General features: G+C 37.3%; 1 protein-coding gene across 11 annotated transcripts in view; it reads left to right on the top strand.

Moving 5' to 3' along the window:
- Positions 1-758: 758 nt before the first annotated feature.
- Positions 759-25,836, top strand: part of ova (ovaries absent) — a 28,166-nt gene continuing 3,088 nt past the window's right edge. Inside the window, exons 1-11 of one of the 11 annotated variants that reach the window (XM_022066761.2) lie at positions 766-880; positions 978-1,097; positions 3,804-4,061; positions 4,832-4,972; positions 11,430-11,630; positions 12,475-12,630; positions 15,765-15,842; positions 16,297-16,497; positions 17,706-17,910; positions 19,615-21,191; positions 21,583-23,620. In XM_022066761.2, coding sequence (XP_021922453.2) covers positions 3,849-4,061; positions 4,832-4,972; positions 11,430-11,630; positions 12,475-12,630; positions 15,765-15,842; positions 16,297-16,497; positions 17,706-17,910; positions 19,615-21,191; positions 21,583-21,738 — 2,928 coding nt within the window. In that variant the 5' untranslated portion in view covers positions 766-880; positions 978-1,097; positions 3,804-3,848 and the 3' untranslated portion in view covers positions 21,739-23,620. Of the gene's footprint in view, positions 881-977; positions 1,098-1,304; positions 1,320-1,535; positions 1,551-3,803; positions 4,062-4,831; positions 4,973-9,504; positions 9,877-10,050; positions 10,196-11,429; positions 11,631-12,474; positions 12,631-15,764; positions 15,843-16,296; positions 16,498-17,705; positions 17,911-19,614; positions 21,192-21,333; positions 23,621-25,836 lie in introns of those variants that run through there. The other 10 variants (XM_022066764.2, XM_022066765.2, XM_022066762.2 and 7 more) reach the window with 10 other exon arrangements.

Here is a 25,836-nt window from a genome sequence, read left to right as displayed (position 1 = left end):
AGTCGCATTATCACTGCTCTACAAGCAGCACAACGTCACCGAACAGCGACATAAAACTATTTAAGAAATGAAGAAAAGTGAAAGAAGACGATACCAACACCAAAAAGGTAATCTGATACTAATAATAATATTCATCCAAGTCATACTGCTCTTCAAGGGTTAAAACACTTGAATAAGACACTAAATTAACACCCCGAAGGGGGTTAGTTTAGTGTCTTACTCAAGATTTTAAAACGCAACCAACCCCCCCGAAGGGGAGTTAGTCAAGTGAGAGTTAGTTTAGTTTCTTACTCAAGGGTTAAAACACTTGAATGAGACATAAACTAACCCTTCCGAAGGGGGGTTAGTTTAGTTTCTTACACAAGGTTGGTGGCGTTTTACAAACTTGACCAACACTCTCTAGGAGCTCCGAAAGGAGCTCCTGCTCTAGTTAATTAAAGTGGTTAAAAAGGAAAACCTATCCGTAGACACGTGTGGTGCAATCCGTTTGCAATTTCTTAACAATCGTAGAAGGCTATGACTTCTGATTCATGCATATTCTTGTGAAGTGATTGATAATGATTCTGGTTAACTTGCCTTTTTAGAATGAAATTTATTTATGATAAACAAAAACACGACCTTTAAAACTAATCATATTAAATGTCTATGACCTTACTCCGAAAATGAATAATAACAAAAATTTTGGCGCCAACTCATAATTTCACTGCTTGCTGTATACCTATGTCAATCGAGCTATGCCCCACAGTTGATACCAGTGTATTTACCTATGTATGTACGGTAGCCATTTTGAATTTTATGCTTAGTGTAAAAGTGTACTGTTGATTATCTGTCACAAATGTTGATATGCAATGGTTTTCTGTAACTAAATGTGTTCGCAAAAGTAAGTGAAAGCACTATTTGTAGTCGTAATTACGTGGACTCTCATACTGACGTATAATTTATTTATTAACGTTCTTTGGTGGGATATTGGTTTATAGGGACTAGAGTATGGAAGGCATGAGCTTTGAGGAAGCTTACGATCAAAGGAGCTCAGGGCTACGAGGGTTCAAGTAACATGTTCAAGGAAATTACTTGACTTTGGAATGAATGTGAAATATGTGAGTTGCATTTCATATAATACAAGTTTAACTTGTTGATTTTATCCTTGTTTTCGTCTTTTATTAGTCTGACGAAATGTATCGTCTTTTATTAGTCTGACGAAATGTATCTTGGGTAGCAGGTTACATATTTGTAACCGCCAATACTAGAGTTGGAAAACAGCTGAATTTGCAAGTGTAGTTCAAGAAACACATATCTTACATATTTATGTTGAAGTAAAGGTGATTATGGGAAAAGCAGGCGAAGTCAGAAATTCTAGTGTATGTTTGGGTACTTAAGGTCGGACATGTATAACCCATAAGTGGATTTCGGTTCGAAACCCAAATATACCTTGAATGAGTTGTGAACAGACTTTTTCCGATAAGAAAGAGAATACTATTGAATTGTAAACACTGGTTTCTTCATACAGATCAGTTGCAAAAAGTGGACAATGAAGAATTCGGAAACGTAGTGTAATATAATTTACTTTTATACTTGATATTAATGGCACCCTTCCAGATGTATTGACTCAGATTTTGTATGTAGTATTTTGGAACTGTAACACGTAAATTTGCAGTGAAAATGAAATGCTTTAGTAATTTGAATCTAATTTACTGCCATGGACATAACCTTGAATTATTTTAATCACACTATAAAAATATGGATTAGAGACTTTTCTGTACAGCTAGTCTTTCTAATTTTTGTGGTGAAAATTATTTTCATACTACAGTAAAACCTCTCTAACTTGGACACTTGCGGTTCCACTATAATGTGTCCAACTTACGGAGGTGTCCAGGATAGAGGGAAAGGGGGAAATCATCCTTTCAAATTGTGGGGTAATGACAATGTGGTAATTGTAAAGTATTATGGAGCCCTTCCCAAAAAGGAAATTGTTGATAAGAAAAATGAAAAGGGTAAATTAAATTTTTACAAATTTTGTTTTCACTAAATTAAACTTGCATGGATGAGCTCGAAGGGACTGGCACCAATACTTTACGTTTACTGACAGTGCAATCTATTTACTTACATAGTCTAACTACTGTAGGCTTGATCGAATTAAGAATTAATGACAGTAATAATAATTTTTTGAAACCCACTCTCATGGTTGCACATTACACTCCCAGCCTCAATGAAATTTTAAATGTTCAGAATGTATTTTTTTAATTGTACTTATGGCATTAGCTCAACATATGTCACTTATTTCTTGTAAAAAAGTCTGTCACAAGACACTTTGTTTTTGCTTTTATCTTGGAGTTTTCCATCCTCTTACTAATTTTCGCCACAATCCGAATAAAGTTTCAACCATTCCTGGTTGATTATGAGCGAAACCATACCATTCCAATTTCTGTTAACTCAGTTGCAAGCACAGAACTGACAAAGTTAAAACTCCAGTGAGGGGTTTAACAAAGGAATAACTATTCACTTTCACTGCATTCCAATGATGTGTTCAATGTCTCACACCCTCAACCATAAGCTAATCCTCAGGTAGAAGACATTCATCCATAAGAAATTCAAAATAACTAAATACTAACTGAAAAAGTTTCCCTGAAAAGCATCGAAATAAAGTGCATGAACCTGTCCAACTTACAACAAAAGGGGTGTTCAAGTTCCAGGATAAAGGGGTGTCCAAGATATAGGGTATTGTGGATATGTAAAATTATAGGATATTCGCTGGTTCCAATTAAAAGTGTCCAATATGGAGGGGTGTCCAACTAGAGGGGTTTTACTGTATATTTACTTCGATTTTTTAGTGACATGGCTGTTTATAATATTGCTTTTATTTACATTGTCAGAATTAAATCATTTGTTTGGCAAAAATTATAACAGTCTGAAATATGGTATATTCATTGTGTACTAAAATAAACACATCAATATGCTTCTAATACTTTTGCCATATTTTGGTAATGTGGCATATATTGACAGTCTGAGATTTATCTCTTTCATGTGATGAGTCTCATTTTTCATATCCAAGACATCAAATGTAATTATGGACCAGATGACTTTATCCCAGTATTATATTTTATAATTTTCATTGATACTGTTTTTTCAAAAGAGGGAAGGAATTTAATTGTTACTGTTGGGCTAAAGTGGAGAAGGAAATATATCTGTTAACATCATTTGTGCCAGTCTGCTGCTATCATAGTTACAGCATAGTAACTAAGAAAGTCTCGTGGGAAAACTTGACAGCCCCTATTTTTTGTGTGCAAAATGTGATCACTACTCATGGAACATTTCATGAAACTGATTTTGCCAGAGCAGGTTATTTATAACATCTCCTTTTCCCACAAACCAATTGGAACAGAATTCCCAAGGCATTTTTTAAAAACGTAATTTTGTATCTTGTTGACATTTTCAGTACTTGAACACTGGGGAGTCCAGAACTTTTGATTAATTAGTGTTTATTACTGCAGCTGCATCACTGTATAAAAAAGATCTATTTAAATTAAAAGTTTCCTGTAGGATTTGAGGTTTTCATGGCAGTGAGTCTGAAGATGGCTGTCTTTCCAGGGACAAACTTACCAGTCTCGTACTACACACCGTGTTTGATAAAAGTAGTAGTGTGATATTTATGTTATGTGTCAAGAAGGTAAATTTATGAAATATTTAATTTTACAAAAGAGAAGTGCTCGTGTCTAACTGCTTGTTGTCCATTATACCATCTAAAACAAGGGTTTTGCTGGGCAGATAATTTTTGGAAGAAACATAATTTGTGTCTTTTATTTCAGACTTAACAAAAGAAGACACAACACCTAAATGAGCCATGTGGGGTCATGTGTCACAATGTATGTTTCATGTGTTACAATGTATGTTTCGGAACTATGACTGATGAATCAGTACTCTCTAGTCTGGTTAAATTTCGAGTGACGAAGCTGAAATTAGGTGGCTCTAACCTGAATGATATTTCAGATGAAGAAATGATGATTTCCAATTTACCATTATTATTTGCTAATGGCTACCCAACATGCTTGGAAAAGTTTACTTTGGTAAGTATTTATATGTTGGTTGTTTGCAGAGCATGCCATCATTTATTAGTACATTTCATAAGAAATAAGTATGAGTACTGGTAACTTATTCTTTTTTAAATCTGAAGGTTTGTGACAATGGTTTATCATTCCAGTGGCTGACTTTGTTATATTGTCACTCCTGATTGGCTTAAGTGCAAAGTAGAAAATGTACATTTTGATTTCTTTTGTAGTATAACATCGAGCACAGTGTAACGTATGAATGAGGATTGTGTTCTTTTATGACACCATGTTATCTTTACCACCACAGAAACCTTAGATGCTATGTAGCATGAAAAATTTGGTCTTATCCGTCTTGCTAGTAGGTACAGTTTTTGTAATAAATATTGTAAATTCTTCAGGGTATCTTCACACTGTGTTGAAGCAATAGAGATTGCCAACATTTGCCTTTTTTGAGGTTAACAGGATTGTAAAGTCATGCAGTATTGTTTATGTAGGGAGTGAATTAATTGTCGCGAAGGAAGTCATACTCCCTGAAAAAGGTTTCTGATGCATAAAGTGAAGCTTTCGCAGCAGCTGAAGTTGATGAAAGACTCTCGGGTTACGAGCCGCATCAGGTGGCTGAAGGGTGAATCGTATCTTCTGCCAGATGCTATATTCACCCTTCAGCCACCTGACGTGGCACTAATGACACTTCTGTAAGAACAGATTAGAATTTACCTTTGTGCAGTAGCTTTTCTTTTCTTAGTTTTATTCTCAGAATATAGGATTTGTTCTGATTCTCATTTCAGAAACAATTAGAAAAGTTTGTTCCGTTTATGCTACGGTGCTCATTAGGGCAAAACTGCCTGGACACATACACAGCACCAAAATGGTGGCCAAGAGATCTGCCATTTTCAGTGTTTGCCAAAAAACCAGCGGGAATGGATGATGTAAGTACTCATGGTGCTAATTATGTTTTCAGCAGGTTTGTGGAGTCGGTACTAAAACCTCCGACTCCTTCATAAAAACTCAACATATATTAATGATGGTAAACCTACAAAAATGGTAAATGGTACCACAAGAGATTTCATCACCACCATGTTAATCATCAGACTACTTTTTAGACTTATAACCTATATTTAAATATAAGTCTAATTATTATTGCAGAAATCGGTTGATTTGTTAGACAGTTTGTATTCTTAAGGTACCGGAACCAAAGTTACAAAGCATTCTTCCCAAACCATGTGGCTCAACGTGTCATTGAATCTCCCTAAGCGTGAGGCCGCCGGCAGCTCACACGGTAGCGAAAGCGTTCTTAAGATTTTATATCGAGATCGGAGTCAGTACATTTTTACCGACTCGGACACCATCTAAAACTGCTTCTGACTCCGACTCCACAGCCCTGGTTTTCACAACTGCAGTCTGAGAAAGAATGCAATTATTTCTCGCACATGCATGCACACACACATACAGTCTCAAAAATTCTTACATAATTTAATAAAAATTAATGTGCCCTGAAGTAGTTTTACATGAACTTAATCAATAATGCTAGTTACTACAGCTGATATGCCTTATCTTGATTTAGTGCTCGAATAAGATGGTCGGGGAGCCTTGACATCCTCGTAGTTAACTTGGGACTGGTACTGGAAATTTAAACGTGAAATGCAAAGATGGCGGAGACTTGAATTTGCAACTGATCCTCCATCACAAAACTTTTAAGAATTCATTAATTTTTTATGAGGGTACTGTTCAAGGTTTGCACAAGCAACGATATGAGAAACCTCATTATTTATTTTGTGGTGTTATAATTTATGTGCTTGCCACAGAAATTTTTAAGGCAAGTGTGCTCATGAGAAGACTGTAATTCAAGTTTTCTAATTGCTAGTAACACATTTAGCATGTACTGCTGAAATGTCAAGTGACCTGCCATTTTATCCCAGCACTGGATGTGAATAACGAGGTGTAGTAGTTCTTTATATCAGTTACTTCATTCTAAGTCCATGTCACACCACTATGGTCCATACATACATTATTTATTAAAATGTATGTACTTTTTGTATCGCTATACTTCCAGGTTTTAATGATGTTCCCAATTGTTTTTAATTTTCTATTGTGTATTTTTTTATCTGTACTGTTCATTGTTATCAAAGTCTCATATGAGGCAACTTCTTCATGTTTGTTGTCGGTTTTATCATCTTATTGGACCTGTTTGGTGGTGAACACTACAGTTCGTTCTTACGTTCTGTTTGTAAAGAGATAGATACAGAGTGTACACATACAAATACTGCTAGAATGTATCCGTGCATGCAGAGTTGTGGGACTTCAAAACGCTTAAATGCGGCTTTCATATGTGATTTATAAAGACATCCTTTTGAAAGTTCTTCCCTCATGCAGCATGACTTTTGTGATGAAATAATCTTCTTGTAATTAAGTTATATTTCTGAATTAGGGTGGGCTAGGAGGCTTCTGACAGATCTCCACAAAAAAGAAGTTTGTTAGTTTTGGGTCTGGTAACAAGGCCAAAGAATTGTTTCCCATTAACCGTTCAACTGTCATCAATACCGGTTTGTTTAGAAATTATTATTCTTGAAAAACACTGTTGCTGCAGTTGCGTAGATTGATATGCCGTATTCTGATCACAGTAACCTGGGCTTCTCTGGCGGCCTACTACTTAAATATTTCCTCAAAGTTGTTTTACGTGTGATTTAAAATAATCTTGCATTCTAATCTTGTAATTAGGCGAGACCAAAATATTGCTATCGAAACTCAACTGAATCCAGTGATAAATGTAATTTTAAGATGCCTTGTTTAAACTGTGTGAGCCAACATAGTACAGTCATTATAGTGACTGGCTACAGATTGGACAACTAGGGCAGAGGATTTCTCCTGTAGCATCTACATCCATACCCGTTCTGGGGCCCACCCAATCTCCTATTCAATGGGCACCGAGGGCCTTTCACTTCAGCGCAGCTGATTACTCACTCCCATCTAGTGCCAAGGTCAAGAATGAGTAGGAGCTATACCGCCTCTCTCCCCAAACGACCTACATGGCGTATTGTGGGACAGCTTTACTTCATTTAAACTGTATTAAACTTAGTTTAGGAAAAAGAATTCTCTTTTCCACATTTGACCACTGCTCAAATGCAAGATAGTCCATGCTCAGAGTGGTCAACAAACAAGTTATGCAGTCCAATGCTGACACAATTTAGGCAGAGCTACTGGTAGTGTCGCTAAATAATAAGTAATTAAGTACTAAGTTTCACATCTGACTTTTCTACTCCACTGACCAGTTGGTAAACTATGTACTTCTACTCTTGTGATTCATCTTGAAGAATTTGTTATGATGCAAGGATGTAGGTTTTAGTCAGTCACGACAGGAGTAGGCCTGTAACATTAACTTTATTATAGTGAGGAAAATTATCGGCGCCGTGAAGTCTTTGTGGTTATATTTTTGGAAAATGAAAATGGAACTAGGGCTTTTCTCGGCACCTTCGTTATAACGAGTATTTCCAAACTGCTGCCACATTTGTTCTGTAACATCTGGCACCGCACCGACTGAATTTATGCTTCCGAATCTATTTATAGGTGATGGTCTTTAACGTACCGGTAATCAACTCTCTCTGCCTTTGTGGTCAGGAGAAGAAAGTCAGCATGCCAGAATGTATTGTCCTCGTCATATATCTTTAATGGAACCGAGACGGGTCTGCGCATGCGTCGAATATAACATTTTTAATGCGCGTTCAGTATGCGCAGTAACATCAGAACAAACATTACTGCGCAGAATGTTCGCTTTTGCATGAACAATGCCGTAACACGCTTAGCCAAAATCGCCATGTCACGAAAGCTGACGCGCACAGTAGCTCTCTACAGATCGTTTGCCAGAGCGAAATGCCTTATCATTACCGCGACGTAGAACAAGCATTTCTGCATCTTCTACCGTGATCAGCATGCAAAACCTGACATCAGCAATTTTATGATTGGTGAATTTTTCTGGTGCGACGTTGCCACGTCGCGGAAGGAGAAAAATTATGCTTATGCCGATGGTTTGAGGTCGAAATGAATGTCACAACGTAGCAGGATTGGCATGTACAGCCGATTTTGGCTGATGAACGTAATGAATGGAATGCCAAGAATTATTAGTCTCAACAAGAGTGGATGTTTGTGGCGCACGTCGTGGATGCACTACATAAACTAATACGACGTCGAAAGGAATGCCAAGAATCGCAGAGTAAATGCGTATGTAGTTGAACAGCATTTACGATAATCAATCCGTGTAGAAACACTTCTGTAACGCTTTGTGTTGCGAAAGTGTCAGTTGCTTGTGGGAATCCGAACATGTGGTGTTCCGAGTCTGGTCGCTGAGGTTTAATAATCTTGCGCGCGCACCCCTTGATGGGGTTACAGTCTGAGGAGGGGGGGTACTCGAAGCCGTGGCTGACGACTGCACGTGCTTCACTGCTCCTTCAAGGCTGCTCGTCCCGAGTAGCCGCCAGGTAACGTTTGGGTGTACCATCATCGTGTTCACCCAAGGTTGTCTCTGGATCCGAAAGGCCATATGATTGATCCGGGTGGAAATCTTTTGGGGCCTTTACATGATGGCTGGGAATTTGGTGGGATTTCTTTGGTTGGGTTAGGGTAATGTTTCCTGGTATATCAGGCCCCGGTATCTGTGCTGCAGGTTATCAGAATGTCGTTTACTTATCTGACAGCATGTACTGTTTATTCAGGTTTTGTTTGGAGAGTACTTCTCGTATAGATTTTGTAAAATATTCTTTTCCATTTTGCTTGAAGTGGGTGAATCCATGGAGTTTAGATCCGTTTGCTGTCTAAAAATTGCATGAAACTTGTTTTAGTCTGATTTAAAATTGATAATACCATCATTTTCTCACATGTTCTTGATTTTTTTTGTTTTGTTTGAGGCGATCATAATTACGACTTGATACAGTGGGATGTTATATGGATTCGTAATGTTTGACATCGTGTAATTCGGTTTAAATGTTTTTAGTTGGTCACAGCGCGTTGCTCTGTATTACTTACGTGTTTTTTTTTGTTTTTTTTTACATATTTGAGGTTTAAATATTATTTTGGTAATTTTCGTTCGCCTTGGCAAAGTTTCAAGATTTATGACTCCGAATCCTCGTGTTCCGCCACGTCTCAATGCATTAGTCTAGTCATGTAAATTTCTTAATACCAAGTTGCGAGTCACTATTGAAACAACCGCATTCTTCGCCCTACACTCTGAGTAAATTGGCCAAGGTCAGGGCGCGCAGTTAACCAGTGACCTTGAAGTTTTTTTTTTAAAGATAACGCGATGGGTCACTTCACGCATTTGTTTTTTTGTTAAATCAGCTGGTACTTTGTGATCGGCATCATATATTGGAGTGTAATCCCGAGTAAAGTAATTTAGAACCAAATATGCATGTTCCTTTAATCGCGTGTTGAGTTGGTGTGTCTTCAGACTACTATTTTGTTGGAAGCGATATAATTATTCTTATGCGAATTAGTGTTGTCATCTGATCAAAACATGTTTCATCTTACGTGTTGATTTAACTGTTGGTTTTTCGGTTTTGTCCTATTTCCTCCCGTCTTTTCTGCTCTCACTTATTTTGACTGGTTTGTACGCCATCTACGTCATCACTCAGTCGCGAATCACGAACTGTGGCAAAAGGCCTACACACCAACGTCCGCGCTCGTATATTGGCATCAGCAAGAGGGAAAGTTTTGCGCAGAAGACCTCGAAATGAATGACGAAACAAAACATAGCCTGCCCATTCCACCTCACGTGACGGCCAGTTCCACCACCGGTAAGTTCGGGTCCGTACTGTTTAGCCCTGCGACATTTTCAGCGTTCACAGTAAGTAGCCTTTATTCTGTGACAAGCAGAATCTGCCCTTCGTGAATCATGTTCCCATTATGTTATACCTGACGTACCTCTAGGGATTTGCGTGCAAAGGCGAACTTGTTTAACGACGTTCACGGATACGCTCTACTTGCATTATTTCATTTCATATCTGGATAACAGTTCAAAAGTACCAGCAGAATCGCTATCAGTGTCCTAGAATTATGACGTCATATCGGTTGATGTCTGCGTCACGTTCTTTAATTCTTCATCTGAACTCGATCGGATAACATTGGCCATGTTTTCGCAGAACGTCCATCTTGAGCGTTTTGAAGTGAGGTTTTGCTTACTTTAATAATGGAATAAAGAATGTTTTTGGATATTTTCTTATCAAAGTGTAAACGTTGTATTGAGCAAGGCCATTATTGTCTTTCTTTGTGATGCAGAGGACGGGAGTGGATGTAATTGCGTCGTGATATTCACTGAAAATGACCCGAACACCATTGTTTGCGTGGTTTGGGATCAAATTAATTTTCAATCGCCTGTCATAATTATTGGTAATGGTAGCAGATAAACATGCTTTTGGGAGCACATTATATACTAGCAGGGTTTTATAGTGTTGTAGATATATCGCGTCCTAACTGAGTTGAGAGAAGTTAAAAACAAATTATCATTTCCCAGTCCTTTTGAAGCACGTGGTAAAAATTTCAGTCTTACACGCATGAGCTATATTTCTGGTACTTTCTCTTGTACACAAACACTTTCTTTCCTTCTGCGCTGTGTAAATGTTTTTCTCACCACTCATGAACAGATTCCTACTTTATAACTGAGACTTGACACACAGCTCACGAAAGTTTTCATCGTGCTATTAAGACCAGCTTCTTTTAATCTCGAAATAACGTATGTTTCTGTCGAAGGAAGTTGGTAGTAGTCTTAAACTCCCTAGCACTCACAGAAGGGTTCCACCGAACTCCAGCTACAAATGAAACATCCATAGCTGGACTGGATACATGACATAATCCAATGTCTCAGCACCTTCCAACTTGTCCACGTGTTTAGTGTTTCTTTAGCCGAGTTCTTTCTGTGGACTCTGGGATATCATGCCGTTTGCCTTCAGCACCAGTAGTTGAATAACGAGTTGGAATATATGTTGGATATATATAACAGATATTACTCAAGATGAATTTGATAAGGGTTCATTATCAGTCAAGTTGCATTGTGTTGACATTACGTAAGCTACAGTATCAGATTGATTGTACCATGCAGGCATCAGTGTAGTTCAGTGATCATTTTTTATCTCGTCATGATTAATCTGTCTTATTTTTCTTTGGCCTCCTCAATGATCTTCCACCATCTTTCTCTGTTTCGCGCCGCTACCTTCCAATTCCTGCATCTTGACATCCTTGCATCCTCGCATCCTCCTCTAGTCCATCAACCCATCGAAGCTGATTAATCCGTAACACTGGGTTATTTTTTCCGAAACTGCGGACGCGATAAACCTGCGTGATCTCGTATCTACTAATTATGTCTTGTAGTACTTTCATGTCTTCTTTTTTTTAAACTTTCAGACCCGCTGGTTTACGACGCTGAAGGGCATGGTGTGCCGATGTTACACCTACCATGGCTGTGAGTTTATGCTTCGATTTTGTACAGAATTATCCAAATGTCCCAGCTCGGCTTACGTGTTTGTTAACTCGCCGGATGGAACGACATCACTGTTCAGCAAAGATACCGGACGGCTAGTGGTTACTTTTCGGAAAGAAAACCGGGTCAGTATGCCCTTTATTTTGTGGTGTGATAGATACCTCTTTGAATTACGTTCTTTCATGCTTTAGTGAAATACATACAGGGTTTTTATATTTGTCGTGTTACTATGTTTGTGATTACTTGTTGATTGCTGTACTATTTAAGGGCACTCAAGAAATAGAACGGAACAGTTTGACACCGCTGATGCTAAAGCCTATTGCGTACTCAGCAAGGTGGTTAGCAATCTTGTTTCATATTTGGAAGGTCTTGGGATCAAATCTCAGCCCAGAAACTGGCTAATATGACAGGGTTTTGTGGCTTTCCTCAGTCTGTCTAGGCAAATACCAAGATTATACGGGCATACCTCGGAGATATTGCGGGTTCGGTTCCAGACCACCACATTAAAGCGAGTCACACAAATTTTTTGGTGTCCCAGTGCATATAAAAGTTATGTTTACACTATAATGTAGTCTGTTAAGCGTGCAATAGCATTATGTCTAAAAAAGCAATGCGAGAATTACCAAAATGTGACACACAGACACGAAGTGAGCACGTGCTGTTGGAAAAATGGCGCCGATAGACTTTCTCGACGCAGGGTTGCCACTAACCTTCAATTAGTAAAAAAAACGCAATATCTGTGAAGCGCAATAAAACGAGGTATGCCTGTACCTTTAAGCCACTACCACTTCCATCAGTATCTTTTTCCAACTTGTATTTCATAGTATACTGGCTATGGACTGGACGACCGCAGTTCGACCCTGGACAGGGCAGAGGATTTTTCCCTTACTTCTGTGTCCAGACCACCTCTGGGGATACCATCAGCCCTTCAGACTTTTTCTGATATCTGAATTGTCTTTTACATTTCAGGATTATGACAAGGAAGTGGAGAGAAACTCACATCGATGGTTGGCCCCAAAGGGTTGTTCTCAAAATGCATCCCACCTTAAGGTTCAGCCCCCAGTTTTTGACATATATCTATGTGACAGCTGCGATGGAGAATTTGATTCTTTGAAAGAAGTACAGGTAAATTGTATAAATTTGTACATGGAATTGTTCATTTTAAGTAATGTCATTCGGTTAATTAAAATGTATCTTGCTTCACTGCTTTTGTTGTGTAGCGCATATTTTACATTATCTTGCAGGATGAGTGTTCCCTGCTAGTGGCAACACTTTGCTTACTGAAGTCTTCAGATTAATCTGCCTGTGGGGGGGAGTCCCTGTTTAGGCCCCTTTGGCATTGATCGCTGAGATTTTATCAGTGCTGGGCTCAGTTGTATCTCAAAATTTCATTGTCTAATGCAGAAATTCTTTTTGTCTCATTTAATTTATGTTCAATGTTTTTGTCACTGTGGGGGTCAATTGACTGGTAGTCTCTTAATTGCCTCTTCCATTCTGTCCCATCAAACATCTGAGTTCCCAATACATTTTTATTTCTTCCTGTGTAATATTGGACCTCTTCAGTGTTTTAGGCGACACCTTCCGTTACCGTGCATTTTATGTGTGATAATGAAGTAAGTAGAGGTGTAAGACAGGGATGCTGCTTATCACCAATTCTTTTTAACCTGTAAGGGGAATGGCTTGCCAAGGAAGCTCTGGAGGGAACAGGAGACTTCAAAATTGGAGGAAGAGTGATAAGGACTGTAAAGTATGCAGACGACTTAGTAGTATTGGCGAAGGAAGAGGAGGAATTACAGAACATGATGGACAAGTTAGTGGAAACAAGTAGAGAGTATGGAATGGAAATCAACATTGAAAAATCAAAGGTAATGAGGATAGCACCGAGAGCAGAACCATTGAACGTTGTAATTGGAAACCAACAGATGGAGAATGTGGAGCATTTCAAGTACTTGGGCAGCATAATCACGACGGACGCTCTATGCACCAAGGAGGTAAAGGCAAGGATAGCCATGGCCAAGGCAGCTTTCGTCAAGAAGAGGATACTTCTCACTAGCAAGTTGGGCTTGGAGATGAAGAAGAAACTAGTGAAGTGTTACGTATGGAGCAGAGACTTGGACACTCAGGAAGAAGGAACAGAAATACCTGGAGAGTTTTGAAATGTGGTGTTGGAGAAGAATAGAGAAGATCAGGTGGACGGATCGAGTGACCAACGAAGAAGTATTGAGGAGAGTCAACGAGCAAAGAAACATTCTGCAGGCGATTACACGAAGGAAAGCTAACTGGCTGGGACATATTATGAGAAGGAATGGATTACTGAGTGATATCACCGAAGGCCAGGTTGAAGGAAAGCGAGGACTGGGAAGAAGACTGATACAGCTAACCGACGATCTTAAACAAGGAAAGAAGATGACGTTCCAGGAATTAAAGCGAGAAGCCGAGAATAGGGACAACTGGAGAGCTCTTTTTGGGCAGAGCAATGGACCTGTCGTAAGACAGAACACTTAATAATAATAATAATGAAGTAAGTTAAGATCGTCAAAAACTATCATAGTCACCAATAGTCTCGGGTCTGTCGATATATAAATTAAATCTCTCGGTTGTGAGGAAACTTGTCATTTGATTATTTATTGATTTCTACCACACGTCACTGATTTTATCATCAGGATGATTACTGGTTCCTTGTTTACTACTTTCATCCTAGCCTTTATTTCTTTCACTGTCATTAATAAGAAGAAAATGATGAGATTTCAGTCATATACCTGAACCACTTGTGATGACGTCACGTTCCAGAGTTTGTTTTATCAGAAGAATATCTTCATATTACTGAGACAAATTATCTTCTTGCACTAAACCATATTTTATACTGATGAAAGTTACAAGCAAAAATGAAATGCTGATATGAATCAGTTGTTACTGTGTTGAATCTTCATGGTTTCTATGAATTTGATGTAAGGAAGGATCCATGTTGTTGTTTAGAGACATAAATATCCTGTTTCTAGTTTCTGATAACCTTGAAGTGGTAAGTGAGGCAAGACCACCTGTCACATTCATCTGAATGATTGAGTGTAAGAAAACATTGCTGATGTTACCCATCAGCAATGTGAGGGTTAGAAATCACGACTCTCAACATGACACAGTGGTGAAGTGTTTATATTTATCAGACGTGACATTAGAGGTGTACCTTCACTTAATTTTTTGAATGTTTAAAATTATGTTTATCTCCATATTCAATTTTGCATTTCTAGTTTTGTGGTCCATCGTCTGTTACGTTTTAAAGTAATGTCTGCATTATCACCTGTTTCATTTGACGTTGTACTTGCGCACATACGCATATCAAAATCCTGTTCATTCCTTTTAAAGTAAGGAGAGTAGTTTACAAAATGAAGTTGTCAAGAGGAAAGAGTTTTATAACAAAATTTATGTTTGAGAATTTTGTCCTTCCGTAACTATTATGATAGAACTTTTTGTTTGTAACTTCTTCTTTCTCATCTCCCTTTTGCCTTTATAATGTCGGGGTTGATTGCTTCGTCCACCTCCTCCATTCCTTCCTATCCCTAGCTAAGAATTTCACCTACGTTAAACTTTTCCCCTTTGCCTGTCCTATTTCTCTAATAATATCCAAGTAGGTCTTTCTAGGTCTTCCTCTTGTTCTGGTACCCTCAACTCTAGCTTCCAAAAACTGTTTTGTCTTTCTTTCATCTGCCATTCGAACATGTCCAAACCATTTCAGTTTTTTTTTTTTTTCCAATTTTGTTTTAAGTGATTTAATTCCCACCTCTTCTCTAATTTTGGTGTTCCTTATTGTATCCCTGCGCGTTTTCCCTATTGATTTTCTGAGACATTTCATTTCCACCGCTGTAACTTTGGATGAATATTTATTTAAGTTTGGCCAGCTCTCGTTGCCATATAATTGTGTTGGTTCTATAACTAATTGGTAGAATTGTTTCTTGGTTTTCATATTCAATACTTTATTTCCAAATATTGTATTGTTTAATTGGTAATAAGCATTATTTGCCTTCTCTACCCCATTTAGGATCTCATTATCAGTTTCTCCATCTTCCGTTAGCATCCCCCCCCCCCCCCCCCCCCCAATATTCGTAGGTTAATACTTGTTCGTTTGTAACTGCGGATTGATATTGACAGAAACCCTCTAACATGAGTATATAGACGCTGCTTGTTCGATGCTGAAATACATAATTTGAAATTGGTACAAGAAGTTTAAAACACATATTAGTAATAAACCCTTTCTCCATTGATAGGAACACGAGAAAACGTGTGGCAAACGTCAGATTTCTCAAGAGGCGGCTCTTGAGGAACAGCCTCAGCAGCACAACCAGGTGAGTGGAACGCTCGATGCTGATAGAGTCAGCTCTTTCCCAACCAGAGTTCCATGAGAAATTGTGGAATAAATAAATAAAAAAATAAATGCAAATTTTGAAATACCTCAACATTTCCAAATATCCCTCAAAATATCGTGAGAATTTCTGTCCGGCTATTGGCGATACTGGTGTAATCTCTGTGCGCTACCAACTGCCTCTTTGTTTTGTTTTGGTTAGTTTGTTCTTGACAATAATTTAGCAGTAACTGAATTGCGCTCCCTGCTTTTAACTTTTTCTGGCCTGTAAACATTTTCACAGGTAGGGATTTCTCGGGATATATTATGTAACTTGAAGTGTATTAATAATAGTATATCATTGTCGCAGTATGAGTTTTGTTTTACATTCTTGCCTTATATTTGCTTTGTTGCACGAAGGTGGAACATTAATTTGTATTGTAATCTATTTTTTACAGGATTCATTTATGTACTACTTTGGTTTAAATTCAGTCAATTCTGAATATGTACCAAGAGCCATGAGCCCAATGAAAAAGATCAGTTGCAAGGGACGTTATCCTGCCGGTGTAACGTTCACGCGCTGTTGTGGCGTGCCATTCTCGTCACCTCTTGGCATTGTCATACAAAAGAAATCGCGCGTGGCTGCAAGTAATCCACAGGTTAGTTTAATATTACGGTTTTATGATTTGTTTATAGAGTCATTTAGATGCGGACGACAACTTTTCTTTTTAAACATTTGTTAGTTTACTTTTGAGTATATTTTATTTCATTAGTTTCTTGAACTTTATGTAGTGTGTCATTATGCTTTATTTCAAGTGAAGAATACCTTTGGGTGTTTTATATCCATTTGTCACATTTTTCAGCAAAGATTATGTTGTCATGTGGACTATTCTGCCATGTCGTAACTCAAGAATGGTTAAATGGATTTTCATGAAATTTTTTGGTATGGGTATTAGAGACATATTTCAGACACTTGACCAACAGAACTTGTGAAGTAGTTTAATGTGACATGTTGTCATTTTCATTCAAAAAGTAATGAACAGTTTTTTGTCTTGCTCTTCAGTCGTTGACCTGAAAACGTGTAACGCCCTACGAATATGAACGTTTGGAATATTGTCACAATTTTATATTACATGTTAGAAATGTCCAGATGTTCTGAACTTATAATCTGGTATTCCAAACAGAACACAGTGGATTGTAGACTGGTTCTGTTTTCCGTTCTCAGGTGGAAAAGTTGGGGACTATCCATTCAGTTGGGTCAGAGAAAGCTAATCGCAGTCATTGGACAATTTTAGTCGGTCGACAAACTATATAAGCCGTTAGAATCAGAATGGATCTGATTTCTAGGATACATTGTACCTGAAGGTGTTGAAAATTCAGTTTTATTTAATATGAAAGTTACACATATCCATGTTTGCCAGATAACCTCGGCTATTATCGTGCTTTGTAGGTATAAATGTATTTTTTTCACTGTCAATGTTTCTGTTTTGTTTTTTTGTTATATTACCATTTATTCCATGTAATTTAAATTGAAAACAATGCTGCAGTTTAATTTTTTACTGTTTTATGTATTACACATTTTTGGTAGAATATCGTCACAAAAACAAGCTCTTGTGAATGATAATGAAACTTTGGGTCCCATGAAAGGCAGGGAATTTCTAGATTAGATGCGTGAATGTTAGTTTGTCAAGACAGATTTTGACCGATTGATTGATTTTTGTCACAGAATTTTAATTATTCTAAAATGTTTTCAGTGGAGGAGTGAAATGAAGTTGTCATGCGATAGTGTGATGATTTATTAGAAAAATATTATTGCATGATATTACCAATTATATGATAGTACAGTTTAAATTTACTATCATTGTAGGTACTTTTAGATCGAATGGAACGCTACTGCGTTACAAAATCCCTGAGTCCAAGTTGTCGAGTTGAGGACAAAGTTCAAGAAAGTATTGAATGGCCTATCACCTGGAAACCTCCAAACCAAAAGAAAGCACAGAACACCTGGATACATCATTACTGTTTTACAGTAAAGGAGAGTCTTGAAAAGATGAATAGAAAATCATCTGGAGGTATGTACTAGAACTAAAATTTTTCAGTTAGATTATATTTATTAATTAACTGCATAATGATGAGCTTAAAAATCTGTACTCCTCCCCCAAATATTGTCAGGGTGATTAAGTTGAGAAGAATGAGATGGGCGGGGCATGTAGCGTGCATGGATGGGACAAGAGGTGTGCACCGGGTACTGGTTGGGAAGCCTGAGGGGAAGAGACTGCTGGAGAGACCTAGACGTAGATGGGAGGATAATGTCAGGCGGGATCTATGGGAGATAGGCATTAAAGGAGACTGGATTTTGTTGACCCAGGACAGGGTCCGGTGGAGGGCTTCGGTTAATTCGGTGATGATCCTTCGGGTTCAGTAAGCCATCTAGTTGGTTAGTTTCGTTATATTTATTGATATATAAGGATTAATGTATGGAATTTGAGTTTTAATGCTATTGTCATTGTGGGTAATGTCATTGTTTCTGCTGGAAATAAATATTCCAGTTAACAGTTATTAATCGAAGTATTGTGCGTATACGGTGTAGAAGAAACTCTCCAATTGGCAGAAGGAAAATTGTTCTCTGGTTACAAAAAGTGTACAGCTCAGTATGCTTGACGTGGCCAGACTTAGTCTGTCAAGTTTTGTATTTTATTTATCCAAAATAGGTAGTGTCTTTTCACCACATTTAAGGTGTAAACAAAATCATCGATCATATCCAAAATCGTGCTATGTCATTTCGGTGCAGCACTGTTGATGACTGGGTTTTAATTTGTATGATCTGTAGCTTTCGCTGCAACTGAATTCAATGAAATCTTCTCTGACACATCTGATTGCCTGTGAAAACTTCATTGTAATAATTGTTGTCATTATTTTTGGAAGGAGATGGATGATACTGGGAAATCCTTGTGTCACCATGCTTTTTTCATCTTTTTAGGTAAATTGTGTACTAATTAGAATGTCATACCTGCAGTTTGATATATAAATTGTCAGGGCCATCGTACAACATTGTCATTGAATTACGGAGCAGACTTTTGAAAGTTTGTTTTCTTTGCAGGAATGAAAACCTCACTTTTAAAATATCAGGTGGAGTAATTGCAGTCACTTATAATGGAAAAGTCTGTGTATTTCTGACTCACCCTGTATATTTATTATGTATTTCTTTGTTCTTCACAAGTTTTAGGCCCATTTCACAACTAAAATTTTTACTTGTGGCTGTTGGTTTTGCGATATTTGTCTGTCCATTTTCTGCATGTAACAACTTCAGAACTGCCGAATGGATTTTTATTAAATTTGAGATTGGCGTGTTTTCCTAAAATTTCGTTGATGCATTCCAATTTTGGCTGAAGTTAGTAATATCGAACATAAAAATGTTTATGCGCAGTAAAATCCATATACCTAGGAGAATGGCTTTTCTAACACTAATTTTATATTTTTGCTTAACCATTAGATACTAGTGGTAACTATGTAACACTGCTATATCGGTTAGTGATTTTTTATTTTCTCCACAGAGTCCATAATTTATTGATGAGTTTTATATGATTCTCAAAATAGACGGTGATTGTTTCCATAAATTGCATTAACCAATTGATCTTTGTATTAGAGATGAGTTGTATATGAACTTATTATTTAAATAATAACTAGATGTTCTTCATTGTCAATGGTTAATAGGGGCAGTGACTATGTCATTATACTTGGAGAAGAAATCACGCTGACTTTTTTTTATTTTTCAGGACTGAATAAGAGGAGTCAAAAACTTCTCTCCATGTGTCGTGATGTTAGAGTTGTTTTAGTACGGCTTACAGAGGATGACATAGCTGAACTTTCAACTAAAGTTCTGACACCAGAACTTGTACCACGAGACAGTGAAAGTACATTTCAGCTTTCAGCATTGCTTTCTAACACTATGTGTGCATATAATACATCTTCGAACATTAAGAACCATTACCCTGAGTCATTTGTGCTGTCACCACAAGCAGTGATTCCAGTTATAGATTTATGTTCTACAGATGAAGAGGATGAATGCAGCTTGGACAAAGTAGCGCATCTGTCATCTGTGCCGTTGCCGAGTGATGAAAATGACCCACTAGTTTTGGATGATGCTAAATATCTCAAACAAAAAGGAGTCAAGGTAAAACCAGTGTTCTGTGATAAGAACAGTGCTCCGAATATAGCGGTTTATCCTTTAGTTCAAACATCCTATGAAACTTGTGCTGATACGGAGATAGGTTCGTGCGTTGATGTTGGTACATTTGCTATGCGGTATTCAAGTGATCGTTCATCGAGGTTCTCAAAACCAGCTCCTCGTGGCTGGAAGATGAAAGTCCGCTTGAAAACTCCACCTTGTCAATCATCGCTCCATTGTAATTCAACAGATATTCCACCACAAAATTTGTCTAGTTCAGAAAGAATCCGTGCAAAGAATTTCAACGTGACGTCTGAAGAAACATTTGATTGTGATGTGGCTGAAGAAATCTGTACTCCATTGCGTCAACTTATTGCAGTAGATTGTCTTAAATTAAAAAATGCGCATGTTCCCCTCGTTAGAACTAGGATTGATACTCGAGGAAAGGCTCGACCGTCAGTGCCAACCAATACATCTACTTCGTTAAGTAGTTGCTCAACAGGTACTGAAAAATCCAATTCCAAATTCTCATTTCCTCACAGAAAGGAGAAATTGCAGGGTAAGGTGATCAGTACTACTATAGACTCATCTATTTCTGAGTCCAGTGTGGAGTCTATAACTGGTAGTCAGAAATCTCGCCGTTCATTAACATTTCATAAAAAGGTGTGCGGCACATCATCATCTGAAGATTCGTCGCATCGCTGTCAGACGAGTGTTCGCTTATCCTTGCATGAGGATAAGGAACAAATTGAGAACAATTTGTTTAGAACCGTTTCAAATACGTCTATACCAGTTTCCACTAGCAAGGAATGTGTATCGCTTGATGATCATTCAGTTACAACCCTTCCAGGCACAAGAGTGCTTTATCAAACAAAACTGCCCAACACTGCCCCACCTTCCCCATCACCTGTATCGGTATTAGACACTGATGGCAGTATTACAATTGATGCTTCATTGCAGTCTGACGTGACAGACTTTGTAAAAACACACAAATCAGAGTTATCAGTTCGTATAAAGAGGAAACAGTCCCAATCGCAGGACTTCGTGACTCTTTCACCTGCTACCAAGAGGGCGTGTAAACAGTCCCAGCCTGCGGAAGATAGTTACTCTCTTGTTCCTGACCCCAAGAGGCCTAATCTAAAAGTTTACAATGAAACAGTACCAGGAAAGGAATCTACAACACAAGTAAGTACAATTATAATAACTCCTTCACTAGTATCTAATTATTGTCTTGTGGTTTATTTTTGCATGCTACCATAAGTTCTAAAGCTCGTCAGTGTTTGCTTCAGGCGTAAAAGTTCAAATTCCAGAATGTTTTTGTTTCCAGACCTAGCCTAATGGCCTACAGTAGTCAGAACAGACTATACATCTATTTACAGTTCCTCATTTTTATTTTGCAAGATGAGGTGCAGTCACACACACACACACACTCATTCACTCACACTCACTCACTCACTCACTCAAAAGTGACTTTTCCTGTTGCCAAGATCGTGGAACAAACACCAATGTTTAAAAGAAGTGACATTTCATGAAATTAGTATTCATACTGTTGAAAAAAAAAACAGACGGTTTGCAGGACACTTCAGACAGTGACGTATTTGGGATGTCGGTGAAATGGAACGTAGCAGAGCCGCTCCAGAGATGTTTGGCCAGACGTAATTCGACCGTCTATATCCGCCGACTGCGTCAGGATGAGTGCAGGGAACTGAAAGAAGAGGACTCAAGGAAATGATGAGCAGAAGTGGCAGTGCGTTGCGTGGGCAATCGGTTGACGGGAAAGAAATTCGTCCCAAAGTCGGGCGTGTAGCTCTGTTTGCCAAGACTTACGGTACAATTGACTTACCAAATTAATGAGGACAATGTGAAAAATAGAAACATATTCAGTCAGGAAGAATTGCAACAGTTTGGTAGTATGAAAGCTCAAATATATTTAACTCAGAAAATGATAAGCCTTTTTTGTAATTAATGAATGTTTAAACTTCGTTGATTACCAGATTTAAATATAAATGTGCTGGGAGTAAACTTAACTTAACAGAAGCAGATGAGGTTTTAGCACTCCGTTAATTCTTTTGCTTCATGAAAGGTTGAACATTGTCTTTAAAAAATTCTGTTTGGTATATTTCCTTCGAATGTAATGCCACTGACTACAAGACATTCCAAGCTGTTTAAACAAATTGTTCAAATCCAACCCTGTTAACTGGAGGAATTTCATTATTCTAGTCAGTTCATGTTTCAGAATTTGATAACATTAGCGTGAAACAATTTTAGATGTGAACTGTTAGCGTCAAACAAGAATTTGTATTTGGATAGATTATGCAAGGGCACTTTGAACACTGTTTAAATGGAGTTTTGTGGGCTGTGTGACTTGCTTCCATATTCTTTCGGTGCTGATCTAAAAGGCTGCAGATTTGTTCTGAATTCTTATACAAATTTTTATGGTGAACAGTTTTATTGCGTGTCCTGTCATAATACCCATGTTGATTTTATTATATGCCTCAAATGGCATAACCTCCATACCACATTTTAGCCAGATCTGTTCAATAGTTTTCTAATCATACGGACAGACAGATGTGATCAGCCTTATATGCACTAATTTCATGCACGTTTTGATAAGAATGCATAATTAACCTGGCTGGGTCGAAAGTTACAAAGTGCTGTTTGAACTAAATGAGAATGTTTTGTTGGTGCTATACACCAGACCAACTGAATTTTATTTTTTGGTGTTGCTGTGTTAAGTTGCGTTGCTGAACATTTTATATATATATACCTTTCTTAAATTACTGATGATCATTCTGCACTTATTTTATTTGTTGATGCATGCATATATTGGCTGAATCAGCCATCAGTGCACAATTCTGTATTATTATAATACTGACTGGACTGCATAATAAGAGCTAAATATGAATGCAGTTAAAATTTATCTGCTAACAGGAATGGCTGTTAGTGTGTCATTTAAAGGTACATAAAACCCAACAGTTTGATGCTAATGGTCCTGATATTGATGTTTGCATACTTAATATTATTTTAATCCACTTCTTGAATTTTTGTGAAGCAAATTTGCAGTATTGCAAATATCGGTGCCTCTGATTACCGTGTGAAACACGTATATGATTGAAGTGCCAGAGATTTGAATCCCATAAGATCTCATGAAGGTGTGTATTTCAACTGTGGGATTTATGTTGAACTATGGGATCAAGTTTTTGAGTGTTGCATATAAAAATCTTTTTAAAATAACCTGGAATGTTATGTTTATTCTCTTGCTTTAGTTTTGACACAACTAGCGAAAGTGCATGAAGTGTAAGAAAGTAAGTTTTGTTCAGTTCTGATTATCATGTGTACCTTTTTTTTTGATTTTGATCAGAATTAAGAACATCCTAATTCGTAAATCATATTAAACATTAAACTGGTGCTTATTTCTTTGTAAAGGCTTCAAAGAGTTCTTTTGTGTTAATTAACACCAGCTGTTGATTGTACCAAACATCAGTTTTCCAAAGAATACCTTTCTTTGGAAAATTAATTAGTGTAGTGTTCTTGTTAGATAATTAAGTTCTATGTACCTTTACATTTGTAAGAACCTTGTGTATATTGTGCATAATAAATTTGTCTTAATGAAACAGTGAATGCATTAATTTAAATAATACAGCTGATCAGATACATCTCTTCAGATGTTTGTTTTATTGAAGTATTGTATTAATCTTTGGTCTTTATTAGTGTCATTTTAATTGTCTCTCTGGCTATGTCGTTGATTGAAATGTTCTAGTTTTATGTCATGTTCAGGGCGTATTAATATTTTAGTTGAAGTTCACAGTACTCTCATAGAGGAAAGAAGTGTTTATTTTAAATTATATTATAGTTTAGGTTTTGTGCGTTGCGATTATGTTAAGTTCTACACTTCTCCCTGCATGACTGAATGGACCTAAAGACTCTTGAATACTTAGTGGAACAAGGTGATTGAATAGATTGGGGATGTGCTTTTAAACTCCATTACTTTTAAGATTGTGCGCTTTGGCACAAATTTGCATACATTTGTTTCATCTCTTTAGTTTTACAAAAAAAATACTTAAATGAAACTGGACTGCAGTATTATTATATGATCTCTGATTTCCTGCTAGATATGTAGGATTATTCAGGAAATTAAAGCGGTAATGTGATCTCCAATTGTCCCCGCACAGTCTGTAACATGATATTCTCAAATATTTGTAAAGAGGAACGTGCTAAGCTAACATGGAATACTGTAATCAGTTGACGTGCTATAAAATGTTTGTAAGTTAACCATTTTTCATTGTAATATTTTGAGATTGCTCCAGAAGTAAAATCCCTTGTATTTAAATTTTGTTATGTATTTGTCAATATATTTAAATATGCACTTGTTAACCACTTGATAAAGATATCTGATGCAGTCATTGAATTTGATTCTGCATTGCCCCTGTATACTCTGTAGTGATCTAGAATGATTGAACATTAAGGCCTTTGACCATTGTTTGTTTATATAATTTGATTTTATTGAATTGTTGGGAAAATTATTTAAATTTTCTTATGTAATAAAAACAAAAATGTATCTGCTGTCATATCTCTGAACTTCTGAAGATTGTTATAATAAATTATACCAATTTTTTTGAATTAGATGTGGTTCTGTTTCGAACAACTCGATCAAGGGATAATTTTGTTAAGAAAAATATGTAAGTCCACTTCACACTTGTATCAGAAAAAAAAATGCTGTAATAGAACAGTCTTAGCTGAGTGCCAACCTACAGCTGCAGGAATTTTACCAACTTCAGACAATATTTGAAACAAAACGATGTGATGGTTGGAGGATGTAAATACTTTTAGAAGGGGCTTGTTAAGTGTAACATCATTTGTGTGGTATTTATACACGTGATTGAATGAATGAGGGCTGGAAAAATAACATCCCTAGTATCGCGATTGTGTAAAATTTATTCTGTAGTGTGATGATATTGTGTAATGTAGTTCATTGGAATGGTAAAATTGCCACTTGAATAGTTTTTCTTTCTTTCTGTAGTTGTCTTGTTTTTCTGATGGGTGGTTCTGTTGGAGACTTAATTGTAACTGTCATTATGTAAAAGGTAGGCCAAGGAGAGGCTGAAGATATAATTTTGAGACTGATCTGTGAAGACAAGATGAAGGAAACAACAAAGCGAGAAAGTATGGTTGTTTCATGTCTCAGAAGATTTTGATTTAGAACTTTATGATACAGCAGGAGGTTTCGTGCTGCATTATATGAATATTTGTGTCAATAACAGTTGGTGATTGTACAGTTTTTGAAGTGTTGCACATAGCAAGGTACCTTTCTAAAAACTGAATATTGTGAATATACGTGTCTTCAATATTTTGTTTGAATTTAGTGTATGTAAGAAGCTAGTCAGGCTAATTAAAATGTGTTTAAGTGAAACCTCTAGCCAGATTCATGTCAGTAAACATTTGTCTGATACATTTCCTAGACAGATTGGCCTGAAGCAGGGAGATGCTCTATTGCCGCTGCCTTTAAATTTTACCTCAGAATAAGCCTAGGAAAGTCCAAGAAAATCAGGGCAGTTTGGAATTGAATGGGACACATCAGCTTTTGGTCTATGCTGATCATATTAATTTTTCAGGCAAATACAGAAACACTAGGGCTAGTAGGGATGTTGGTCTAAAAATAAATGCAGAAAAGACAGAGTATATGATCATGTCTTGGCATCAGAATTCAGGACAAAACCAGGATATTGCGACCGAGTTATCATCATTTTTTCTTTTTATTTGGGAGGTCCCAGGTTCATGTCTCAGTCTGGAGACCAGCTACCTTGACTGAGGTTTTCGAGGTGTAAGATAA

Source organism: Zootermopsis nevadensis, unplaced genomic scaffold, assembly GCF_977971745.1.
Source record: "Zootermopsis nevadensis isolate Lab colony 2312 unplaced genomic scaffold, Znev_1.0 Znev_ptg000023l, whole genome shotgun sequence".
NCBI lineage: Eukaryota > Metazoa > Arthropoda > Insecta > Blattodea > Termopsidae > Zootermopsis > Zootermopsis nevadensis.
Note: the sequence above shows the minus strand (reverse complement) of the source record. Positions and strands in the feature narration are given on the sequence as shown.